We start from the raw sequence: 12,789 nt of genomic DNA on the forward strand, positions 1-12,789 counted from the left end.
GTGAGGGCAGGGAGTTGAAGTTCTCCCTTGTCCATGCTCTTGCAACCAGGGAACAGCAGTGTCCTGGAGGATGGCGTCTCGAGGACACTGCTGCCATTGGGCCCTGGGAAATAGGTCCTCCAGGGCCACTGGATGGCTCGGGGGAGGCCCATGTCCCTCACCCGAAATAAAATCTATGCCAAAGGCGATGGGGTCCCTGGGCCATTCTAAGTCTCGAAGAGGGGTACCCAATGCCCCTTTTCCCTAAAAAAGAATCCTACCCCGGTGGACGGGTTCTCCGAACTACTTCCGAGCCTCGTGGTAGGGGGCGCACACCCCTTTGCCATTTAGAAAGGTGATCAGACCTGGGCAATGGTATCCTTGGGCCCTTCAGAAGGCTCAGGAAGGAAGGCCGCATGTCCCCCTCACCATTAAATCCTTGGCCTTTACTGCACCCCCATAGATTCAGCTTCTAACCATGGGTCTACATTGTAAATCACTAGCTGGAAGTCAGTGCTCAGAGCTCGCCATGGTGCTGCGGTGGGGGTAGACAGACGAGGATGCGGTCGGGATTCAGTCAGATTTAATGCGCCAGCAGATTAACTCCTCTTCAGGCTGAGTTGCTAAGGCAGAAAAGTATAGGAGCTTGAAAGGTTGCAGCTGAGCATGGAGGACACACCATCCCTCCTTACTGAAGCCTCAAATTTGTTACATGGGAAGGAATGTGTAGGGATTTCTAGCCTTCCAGGCAACAAAGATTGATTTTTTTCTATGCCACAATAACCTGTCACTTGTGCATAAGAGTATGCTGGTAATCGTCTCCACAGAGCCACCATCTTGCTTTTCGCTTAAGAGTTTTTGCGCATAATCATTTATATTCCTGTATCCATATAGATAAGCAATAGCGATTAACATTGCAGAGGGTTTGCCGTTGTGAAGTGCATCTTGCACAGCTCCAGGCCTAAGGAGAGGTGGTAAAAGCAAAGTCCCACTATGTATATTTGATACCATCATCAGCCCATCACACATGCAGAATTTGTGTTTTTTGTGTGGGCAGATGCAGCAAATTTCTTTTAGAAAGATGGCCCTTGAAACTGAAGACCTCTGCTCTCTAGCGCAGAACTTTAAACCCATGCCCAAAGGCCTCTCAGTGAAAGAGACTGTCCGATGCCCACAGGAACTGACAGAGAAGGGTCTACAACATGGCGGCCAGCAACCGTGCAGCACCTTTCAAATGGTGACTTGCTCCATTACAAGCCCTGTTCTCTCAATCATACAATGTGTCCTTGCAAGGTGTGCTTTATGGCAATGTAATGGAGCAGTGAAATGCAGGCCAGATATGATAGCATGAGTTAAAAAAAACATACAAGGCACCCATGCATGTGTTTGTGACAATCGGGTCATGTGTGCATGTGTGAAAATGCCTGTTGTCTGTGAAGTCCCTCAGCCTAGCATCATTCATCCATACTGGCCAACGGCCTTCTAGCATTTGGAGCCACTCAAGACATGCCATACACTAAGAATGTACAGGACCATCTCTGAAAGATTGGCTGTCACTCTTACGACCTTATTACGAGTTTGGCGGTCCATAGGGCCGCTGTACTCGCGTTGGTGGTCCAACCACCGCCACACTGCGGACCCGCCTGCAGCATTAAAAGTGTGGCTGTCGGACTGCCACAGGACCGCTGTGCCTGCTGGGGATCCAGGATCCTGCGGTGGTCATGTAGCCATCAGGGAGCTGTAATCTGCTGGTGGTCTCGCTGTGGCACTGCCTAGCATATTACAAGTTGACTTTCCATCTCCCCGTTCATGGCGGTGAGCTCACCATGAAAAGGGTGGCAAAAAAGCAACAAAGAGGGCCCTAATAGGTCCCCCTGCCGCTCCTGTGCATGGGGGTGCATGTGGAGGGCACATGTAGTACTCCCCTGGATTTGCACCCATTGTTCTGCACAGTGTGGCATACATGCTACACCGTGCAGGAAGGTGCAGCCGGCGCTGACAGTGGCGGTCTGCATGTTAGATTCTTTTATGAGCCTAATAGACCGCCGCCATCAGGCCGCTGCAGCACTGCCCGCCAGACCAGGATGTGACTTCTAATCTGGCTGGTGAGCGCACCACGGCTTTGGCAGTCCTACTGTGGATGGCGCGTTTGTGTCGCCGCTGTAGGACCACTAAAGTCATTATCAAGGCCTGGGCATGCTCTGGGCATGCTTGCATTGGTGGTGCCCAACCGTTGCTTATTACCTGCCCTGGCATTATGGTAGTAATTTGTTACTGAATCTTGGCTTTCTTGACATGATGGTGGAATTCTTGGAATATGATGAACATTCTTGGCATGTAACGGGCATGTAAGGGATATACTGTGTATTGCAGCAGTCCTGTGAGTACTTGATGAAACCGACAAGTTGAGGATTTGTCAGTCAGCATGTATCAGCTGAAAATAAAAAGCTTGTATTTTGTTTTCCATAAAAATGACAAGCTTTTGTTTAAGGATATAGAACATATTATTCAAAGTTAACAAGCTAGTATTTGACAGAACAATGGGTGCATTTTGAGAAAATTCAAAACTGATGTTTGAGTACAAAATTATTACACTTCATTTTCAAAATATTTTAAATCTACACTTTTTTTGGTGACAATTCAAGGTTGGGAGACTTTTTGCTGATGTTTGTTCTTTAGTGCCAGTGGGCTGCTGCAGCTTTGCATTTTCACAACTTGTACAGAGCCTTTTCACTATTTACATTGATAAAGCATTATGTGGTATCATCAGTTCTGTTGTCTGTAACCAGAGACTTGGTGTAATCTATTTGCTGTTAAACGTGTGAGGCTTGCGTAGCTCTGCTTCCTATGGCCTGTCAATGTGAGATCTACAAACTTTTACATTTTCCACAGTGCCCCTTCCAGTCACAACATATGACTAAGAATCTGCTAGCAATTGGAAAGATTGAAAAATGAAAAAGGCTGCCTCTGACAAATGAGATATTTCTTAGTACATTTGTACTGAATTGCATCATTTATGACCCTTTTTTTAAATTCTTTTTGGAGAGTGAAGCCTACAACACTGGTGGGGATTGCACACTTGCTAGGCACACAACTTTAGTACTAGAACATTTCCTTACAGCCTCTTTAGAGCGTATGTCTTATTATTACTGTTGTTGCTCTTGTTAAGTAGCATTAGACAATTTATGAGAAAATAATTCTTTAAGGTGTGTTATTTGGCATTTTATTTTCAAGACTGTCTTGCATGAGAATGCAAATGCAGTGGTCTACTATCAAAGCTAATTAGGGTAAATTCTCTCCGGTTTAAGTGGCCACTGTGGAAGCCCCTCTGCCTGTATGCAAGATGAAGGTCGTGGTCTGTGAAGTTCTCCGGGTGGGCACTCAGCACGCATGTCCAATTCTGTACACCATATGCAGTTGACCGCACACAGAAATTATTGTGATAAATAAGTTGTACTTCAAATTGTGTGAACCCACAATTATTACCCCTTTTTAAGCAAATAAGTGCCCAGAGTACTGCAGGTCCCATTGTTCTGCCTTTGTTGACACAGCTGTAGAATTCTTGCAAAAGGGGCTGCGACGGGCTCTTGAAGAAGCTGGTTCATCTGAATATGGCAGATGTTGTCCCTATGACATTTTCGTAAGTAACTTTGAATGCTTATGACATAGGGACCTTGATGAACATGAATTAGGCTACAATAGCAACTGCAGATCAGGCATCTGATTCTGGTTTCTGTGTTTATTTATTGCATCTCTTTTTGGTTCATCAATTTATCTGTGAGCTGGTTAGGTGATTGAGTGGTAATGTACAAGACCCACAGCATCAGTGAATAAAAGTTGTAGGATTTCTAATCTCTTTCAGCTTGCTAATGTTTGCTTCCACTGTTGAGCCCACCAAGGACCTGGTGAGGATAAGTACATCATATTGCATTAGCGAAAAGACACCTAGCATGTTCCTGCATGGACTAAGCTGTCCTTTCCTGGTGCCACTAGAATACTTCTTTGTAGAGACCACCTCTCACTCATGCTCTTTCTCGTCCGGGGTAGTAAGTGCGATATAAATGCAATTACAATTACAGTGCTTCTGTCTACAGTGAGTTTATGGCCCTTAAATGTTCCTTTGTAGACTATGGCCATGTTGTATCACGCTCCGCTGTCGAACAAGGTGATTCATGTGGCATGATTATGACTAGACGGTGCCCAGGCATTACACATGTCCTAGTGTGCTTCTGCCAGGATTGGGGGTCACGCCCCTCGCATGCTCCTGTCTAGATCGAGGACCCCCTTTTCCCATCCCGGTCTAGTAGAACGCAATCTTCTTTCACTCATGCAGTGAAGTAGCAATGGGGGGTGGAGGCACATGTTTTGGGCGTGGCCAGTCCTCCCCGCTCTTACATGTGGCCAGCGTGGGGCAGCAAACGCAGGAATCGCCAGCATCCCCCGCTTTTACATGCGCTGCAGGGACCGCCACAGCCAGCCAAAGGTCTAGCTACGCCGCTGCACTCTTGCCTTTATTGGGGCCTGTCTTATACCATTAACCAAACTGAGCATCTACTAGTCAAGTGTTTTGACTTTCTTAGACCAGTCAATTTCTGGCAGACTCCACAAATAGCCCTTCTGAACGAGTCATGTATGTGGCAGGATGCACACCAGGGAGAACCTTCTTCATAATTCTTGGATCAAAAAAGCTCTAGAAAAGAAAATGTCCTTCTAAATACACAATCAATTTTGGGACTTTAGAGACCAGGAAAGACTTGCAACAACAAGGTGTCTAAGAGGCTGAACTCCTGTTGAGTAAAACTATTTTGAATGTAAAATGTAAATACGAGAGAGGCCCTAAAAATAACAATGTCCCCGCCCGTCACCATTACGCATTTATTTCAGTGAGGCCGCTTGCCAAGAAGTTTTACATTAGGGGTCAGAGTCTGCATCAAACAAGGATTCTGAAAGGTGGGCAGCTGCACAACTTGTTTTTGAAGATAAGGGTCCTTAGGCCAGCCACGTTAGAGGATGATAGGCCAGCGTTGCTTCTACCATGGAGGTATTACTGGTCCTTTCAAACTTCTGATTGTGTCAACTTTAGTCTATCAAAGAAAAACCAAAGGTGGTGATGGACGGAGCGTTTACAATACAAGCACTCACCCCCAGTCAACTGATCTGGGTTTAATCCATCACCGTTCTTTAGCTCACTCCGCCACCCCAGTTCAGACATGACCATATGCAAATCAGTCTGACCCTGTGCCTCATGGGAACAGTCCAGCCCGAACTGCCAAGCCATGTCTTCCCTGGACCGGAATCAAGCTTCCCAGGACCGGTTTCTGGCATTACAGCCATCTTCAGCCGGGCTTGCTTGACTCCAGTGGCAAAGTGAGCAAGGGACTCACGTCTGAGCATACCCTGCCAACTTAGGGCGAACAAAGAAAAACCTACAGCTCATATCCTGCTACACTGGAAAAAGAAGTCACAGATGTGGAATTTATGTTCCCATGCAGCGCTGTGTCCACCAGTATGTGCACTTCTTTGCAGTGGCTGCCTCCTTACCTTTCCAAAACTTCCTTTCCCCAGAACTTTAAGGAAAGAGAAGTCTGACAGCTTCATGCGGTCTCTGTTTCCGTTATTGTCAAATCTGGCCGTTGAGTTTGCCATCTTTCCATCCGCATCTTTGGGTCCGGGACCAATTTTTGCTCTCTGAAAAGAGAAGAAGCACATGTTTGCTATTAACGTGTGTTGGATAGACACTGTTGGGTAAATCTGATGCAAGAGGCGTTTGCCCACACCAGGCCAACACCAGAGAGGAGAGAAAGGGATTATTTACATGGAACCATCCTCTTCTGCTTGTTCACTCTGAAGAAGGTAGAAATTCTCATGAACAACCTCCTTTATCTCTTCACAAACAACAAATAGACTCTTATTGTTCACAAATTTTCCTCTACTTTCCCAAGTCCTTGTGTATCCAGAAGTACGCCAAAACATCCCCAAACCTTTATTCCCTGAACACTCCCTGAAAACCCCTAATCTTCCATCCCTGAATATCCCAAGAAACCCCTCAACCCCTGGTTTTACCCTATTGTACAAATAGGGTAAACAGAAACTCAAATAAAGAGAAAGAGAGAGAAAAAAATACAGGAAAGATATAGAAGAGGATATGAAAGACAGACCATGTGAAAACGAGAACAGTACAGAGAAAGTGTTTGTGTGTGTGCCTTTGACTGTGATTGTCACACTGTGTGTGTGTGTGTGTGTGTGTGAGAAAAAACTGGAGTACTCTGTCTCCCATGTGCAAAATCCTTATTGACATGGATTAGTTATAATTTTTGAAATGGTCAAAGCAAGTGATTACACTCCTAATAGACTTAGGCTGCATAAAAACAAAATTAAAATACCCTCTGCTTTAAACCAAAGCCCTAATGGCACCAAGCAAGCGAAGGAAGTGAGCCCGACTCACCCTAGAAGTGCTCTCTTATGTTGTACTTCCAAGCACCTGTCCGGTCACCAGTCCATGCACTCGCTGAAATCCATCATTTCACCTTTGCATACTGTCATCGATTTATTCTTTCAATCATTATTTAATATTTCTCCATTCCATCCAGGGCTGGCTTTAGCGATGATGGCACCCTGCGTCTAAACCTTTTTTGGAGCGCCATAATGACTTCCATTTCCATGGATTCCCTCACTACCACCCTCCAATAGTGCCACTCATCTCTCCATAGCTCCTCTTTCACATGCATTTGATTTGTTTTATAGCGCCTCACATACTAGTTTAGGGTGTCACAGAACTTTACATCACAGAACATTATATGGAGACAAAGAATCATACGTATGTAAATCAGTGTATAGAGAATGTTACATACAGCAATAGGGTTACAAGGTGCAGAAATCACATGTCATGTATGCTAGTAAGCAGTATATTTTAAGAGTGCTTAGTCTGGAAAACACAAACTCAGGATTTAAAAGATACAACAGTAGTTAGGTTTCACCTTACTGATAATGTTTTCTATCCAAATGAACCCTTTTTAAAATTAGGAAAATTAGAATTGTGGGAAAAAATATAATGGTTTAACTTATACCATGGAGTTTGCATGCAGCTTTTTGATGACAGTTTATAGGTCACTGTGATATATTAGGATTGTAACTAGGGCTCCCGGTTTTATGGTATTTATATTTTTGTCATTTCCGTCTGTATTTATCCATATTTATTTTTTGCACATTTTACCTGTATTTATCCATATTTTGTTTTAGGTTTTGTGAAAAAATGAAGCTGAAATGTGTATATTTCTGCATTTATTTAACCGGTTAACGTACACTCATGCCTGAATGCCTGACAGGTTTCAATGATATATATACACACACACACAGATGATAAAATATGTGCTTATAAGAAAACATGCACATTTTAGTATCATGATTGTGCAAACCTACTGCTGTTTAAGGCTCTTTACTAAAATTCCTTTCTTTTTGTAATCCCCTTGCCTGTTAATCCGCACAACTTTGGGCCTGGCAGTCATGATTGACAGCATTCAGAATCACTCAAAAGCAACCCAATTTCTGTTTTTATCCACATTTAAAAATAAATACAGACAGGAAAATAAATAGTTTTCTGGCTGTATTTATCTGTAAAAATCAGTGAAAATGGAAAACAGGGAGCCTTAATTGTAATTTATGAACTGCAAGTAACAATAAGATCTCTATGACAAAAGCAGTAATCCACTGACCTATCTACATAAACTACAGTTCTGTGATATTCATAGTACACGTTCTTTGCAGCAGGTATATTAACCCTCAGTTCTACCTTATAATTATTCAAATTTGGAACTAGACAAAATTTGATCTCTCGCCAACAGGAACAGTAATCATCAGAGTTCTCTTCACATTGTTACTGTTGCCTGACAACTGCTAGACACACAAGGAACCCTGCAGCAGATGCTTTTAAAAGCTTAAGTTATTTCTACACACAGTGCCCCCAGGGTGAGTGTCAGGAGTGGCTGCACCGGTTCCCCCACCTTAATGCCAAACCTCTCTCCATCCATTGTTTATTCCATCGAACCATACGTTCACACATCCATCATCTATGCATGCATCCATCCACTCATACACCCATCCTTTGACTTATCAACCCATCAAAAAATCCATCTTCCCAGATGTCCCTTTACTCTGCCATCCTTTCACTCATCCAGTCATCTGTCCATGTAGCCATCATTTCACCCACTCATCCATCCATCCTTCCTGTCACACATCCTCCTTCTCTTTCACTTTTCGTTCCTTTCAACCTTTCCCATCAACCCATCTTCCTTTCTAACAGTATGAGGAGCTTTTTCTGCGTAGTTGCTAACAGAAGAGGCCTATAAAAATAATCACATCCTTGCTACAGATGCTAAAGATTTGGGGCCAGATGTATGAAGCCTAAATGGGTTCGCAAACGCCGAAATTCGCAGAATTTCGGCGCTTGCGAACTTATTTGAGCAAAATGGTATGTATGTAGCAAATTTCAGTGGAAAATAAGGAATCGCAAATTTGCGATTCCTTATTTTGCAATTGCATTTAAGGAATCGCAAAATGTGCGTGGTAATTTGCGAATTTCTTGAAAAATGCCAATTTTTGCATTTTTCAAAGTGCCATGTGATGCACATACATGCCCTTTAGGCATGTATGTGCACCACATGTGCACCCATGCTTATTTCAGGTGTGCAATAGGGTGTCCTTTGGACACCCCTGCACCCTTGAAATTATTCTCAATTTGCGATTAGCAAATTGCGAATCGCAAATTGAGAATAATTTCACATTCATTCCTATGGGCCTCCTGGCCCATAGAAATGAATGGGAAATTATTCCTTAATTGCGATTAGCAATTTGCTAATCGCAATTAAGGAATTTTAAGAAATCGCTAAAAAAATAGCGAATTTGTACATACATACCATTTTGCAATTCTCAAATAGCGATTCCTTAAAAATCTCTATTTGAGAATCGCAAAAGTGTATCTTGATACATCTGGCCCTTGGTGTTCACGACGAACCTGGCCGCTACCATTAGTGCAGCAGATGCAAAAGAGCCCAGAGCCCTGAAAATTGCTGTATTTTACCATGTCCAACAGCTGGCTAAGGAGCTTTTTCCATGCTTGCACCAGGGCCCTGGCACCGTCTACCTGACTGCTTTTGCTGTGCACCAAGTAGTAACAGGAATAGCACAATATCTCTTTCTATATAATGCACACAGCAGAGCCTAGAAGGCATTGCGACTGACAGCCCTCGGTGGGATGAGAAGCGGATGATTGTGTTTTCTTCACAGTGCATGCACGCCTCTCCCGCCAGCGCATGAACCCCCGCACTACCAGACCCAACCCTGGATAACAAGGTCAGGCCAATGACCGGCCCTTCCACGCGCCCCTCTGTCGCCTTCGAGCACGGCCCAAGCAAGCGTCCAACCCTCGCTCCACCAGGTAGATGCGTGCGCTCTCTAACCGCGCATCCCAGGTCCCTCTCAGGGATGCGCCATATTGCGCGCGCGCACAGGGCGCAGTCTGGCGTGAAATCCCATTAACCCGCGCGCAGCGGTGCGCTCGGGCCGCCGCGCGCCGCTCCAGCCGCTGCAGAGTCGAGGCGCGCGCTATCTCCCGACCTCAGCCGGAGATAATTGCTTATTTCGCGCCCCTTCCTGCCGCCTGCGCCACGCGCCTGCGCCCCCTTCTTCAAGGTCACCCGCGAGGACCCGCTCGCGCTCCGGGCCAGTGTGTGCTCTGAAAAGCGGGATCAAGGATCGGGCCGGGCACCCGGGGGCCCAGCGCGCGCCGCAGAGCCCGGAAGTGCAGCCGCGGCCTAGGAGGCTGTCGTCGCTCTCTCAGAACTCGAGCTAAGCTCAGGGGAGAGCTGCCGGAAAATCCACTTTACGGCCGCAAGTGCATTAAAGTAAATGTGTCCTAAACCCCCCGAAGCTAAATTACATCTGAGATCTGTAGGGCTTTGCTTGCAAATGTGAAGTGTTGCATCTCCACGTGGGATGAAGTGTAATCCGAACAGGACCGAGCCAGGGTAGCAGAAAATTGCACACAGGAAAGGGCTCTAAGGCTTGGAACATCCGTAGCGAAGGCAGGTCACACAGTCCTGCAAGCAGGGCTTTAAGTATGATGAAAAAACTAATGGTGGGGGTGGAGTCTCTCAAAGGGGCGTGGCCAATGTAATTAAGGGCGTGGCTTAAAATACATAAACTACAAATCTGTGCTTAGCATAGTGTGCCGCCCAACTTGTATTGTGCTGTTTCTGTCATTGCATCCAGATATATGATACAAGTATCATACCTACAACAAGTCAGGCCTATTGGCTTTGTCAATGGTTGTTAGTTGCATAAGATAAATAAGCAGCAACTATGGCTTGTATATAATATTGAAAAAGCTTCCACTTAAAGCCCTGGTGACACCACAACAATGTTGCTGCTCCTGAGTTTCAGAAAAAGAAGGGAAATCCTGAGAGAAAATGAATCTTTTTAAAAGATTTCCCTTGCCCTATAACACTCACCTGGCATGACGTCATGCTGTAACTTCTCCACTAGTGAGAAGTGAGCAGTGAGAGCAGCACACATCGAAAAAACAGACCGACTGTGCCAGGGCACAAAACAGAGCCTTATAGAGACCCGTTTCTAGGTCCCCCTTTAAAAAACTCCCAGTGCTCAGCACCAGTAAGACCGGGCTCACTTAAAGCCCTGCCTGCAAGCGTGTCAGGTCCATGCGTGATGTGCTGCTCCAGTTCAGGCATGTCTGCAGGTCTCGCTTGTGAGTCCCAGCATGGATATATGGAGGGCCTCTGTTCTCGTCTCGGTTTGCAATATAGAGCTAGGGTGGCCAACCTGACATTATCACTTCAAAGGACACTTTGCATGCGTGAAGACACGTGCTTGAGGAGACACTTTACCCGCGCATAGACATCAGTAGACTTTTAGGGGGGCTTAAAGTCTTGCAGCCCATTTCTACGGTTTCATTTTAAATCCCCCCCTCCTCCTGTATTTGAGTTCTAATCCTTTCCCCACCTCCTGGTGTAACCCAAGACAGCTCACTATTGCAACTTTGGAGAAACATGTTTCCAAAAAACAAGCAACTTTGGTATCCAAATGGAATTAAATAGCCTTAAACTTTGAAACACCAATCGTAAATATCAATATGTAGCACACGCGGTGCATTCTAAAAACACGCTGCCAGGTCCAGTGAGTATGTTTTAGCTTTGGAACTAGGATACTTAAAGTCTGTTCACAGCTTCACCACTTGACCTAAATATGCAGGAAATTAAGACTGTATTCTAAAGTTGGTCAGGGCCACAACACTGACCTCTCCCAAGGAAAGACAACCCCTTGCCATCAAAATCACTGCCACCCTAATTGCGGTCTATTGGACCATTTGGAAATGTAAAACCAGGAGACATAGTTTTTAATCTTGGCCTCCAATTTAGCCAAACTGTGTGCTCTTTAGCAATCACTTTTTGAATGTATTCCTCTGCTCTCCTTTTTGTAACATTGGGAGTCTTCAGAATCAGTGTAAAAGATGCTAGTAAGCCCGTGATTAAAAATAATGAAATGGATATTACCTGGGGGAGAAAAGAAATACCAAGGGGCAGATGTATCAACCGTTTTGCGACTCGCAAATGGTCATTTTGCATGATTTTGAATGTATCAAAAATTCTCAAATTAGGAAATCGCAAAGATTTGCGATTCCTTAATTTGCCATAGCATTTAAGGAATCGCAAGTTTTGCGATTCCATAAATGCTATGTATGAAGCATTTTGCTGTTGCGAATTTTGGTTAAGGAATCGCAAATTACCACCAACTTGTAGTTGATGGTAATTTGCGAAGTCCTCAACAAATGCACAATTTTGCATTTTTTAAGGTGGCATGTGACGCGCACACGTGCCCATGGGGCATGTATGTGCGCCATATGCACACATATGTACATTTCAGGGGTGCAGCAGGGTGTCTTTCAGACACCCCTGCACCCTTGAAATAGTTCTCAAATTGCGATTAGCAAATTGCGAATTCGCAATTTGAGAATTAGTTCAAAATCATTCCTATGGGCCTCCTGGCCCATAGGAATGCATGGGAAATTATTCCTTATTTGCGAATTCGCAAAATGTGAATTCGCAAATAAGGAAGTGTAAGGAATCGCAAAAAAATAGCGATTTTTTTCAAACTTTCCATTTTGCGATTTCTAAATAGCGATTCCTTAAAAATCGCTATTTAGGAATCGCAAAATAGAATCTTGATACATCTAGTCTCTTGGGACATTCACTAGAATGCACTATGGTGGCAAATAAAAGCAAGTCGTAGTGTGCTTCACTCTGGTGTTTACTGCTTTAACAAATTCTTTGATCCTGAGCGACTCCTACTCTCCCGGTGCCTCTGTTCACTGATTAACAAAATGTCAACACTCTAAAACACGCTTAATGGAAGAATTGAATACCACGGCACCAGGAGAGGTCGTCAGCATGGTTTTCATTCATGTTTGTCAGCAAGTGGCTGTTTTGCATCTCAATAGATGAACGCGCTCCTATCGCTGCACTGTGCAAGATCCCTCCAATAGGCTGCTGTTTCTCCCTCCCGGCCATCGATAGTACCTCTTTTACAGCTCTTCCGGGCTGATAGAGTGAACATGTTGCTCGCCCTTTGAGATGGTTACAGGTTGTGCAGCACCAAATTGCAGGATGGTTGCATCCTGTGGTGCCTCTGTGGGAGAGAGAACACAGGCCATGAATGGAGGACACAGACGCAAAGTGCGAGACGGATGGCCACGGTACGTACAACAGGGAAGGGCTCTGAGCAAGTATCAGACTGGAAAAC

General features: G+C 44.8%; 1 protein-coding gene across 2 annotated transcripts in view; it reads right to left on the minus strand.

The window, feature by feature from the left end:
* The window catches only part of PRKCB (protein kinase C beta), a 1,135,405-nt gene that overhangs the window by 381,597 nt on the left and 741,019 nt on the right, over positions 1-12,789 (minus strand). For both annotated transcript variants that reach the window (XM_078664821.1, XM_078664820.1), the window contains exon 9: positions 5,521-5,667. In XM_078664821.1, coding sequence (XP_078520947.1) covers positions 5,521-5,667 — 147 coding nt within the window. The remainder of the gene's footprint in view (positions 1-5,520; positions 5,668-12,789) is intronic.

The sequence above is a fragment of the Lissotriton helveticus genome, chromosome 10 (assembly GCF_964261635.1).
Source record: "Lissotriton helveticus chromosome 10, aLisHel1.1, whole genome shotgun sequence".
NCBI lineage: Eukaryota > Metazoa > Chordata > Amphibia > Caudata > Salamandridae > Lissotriton > Lissotriton helveticus.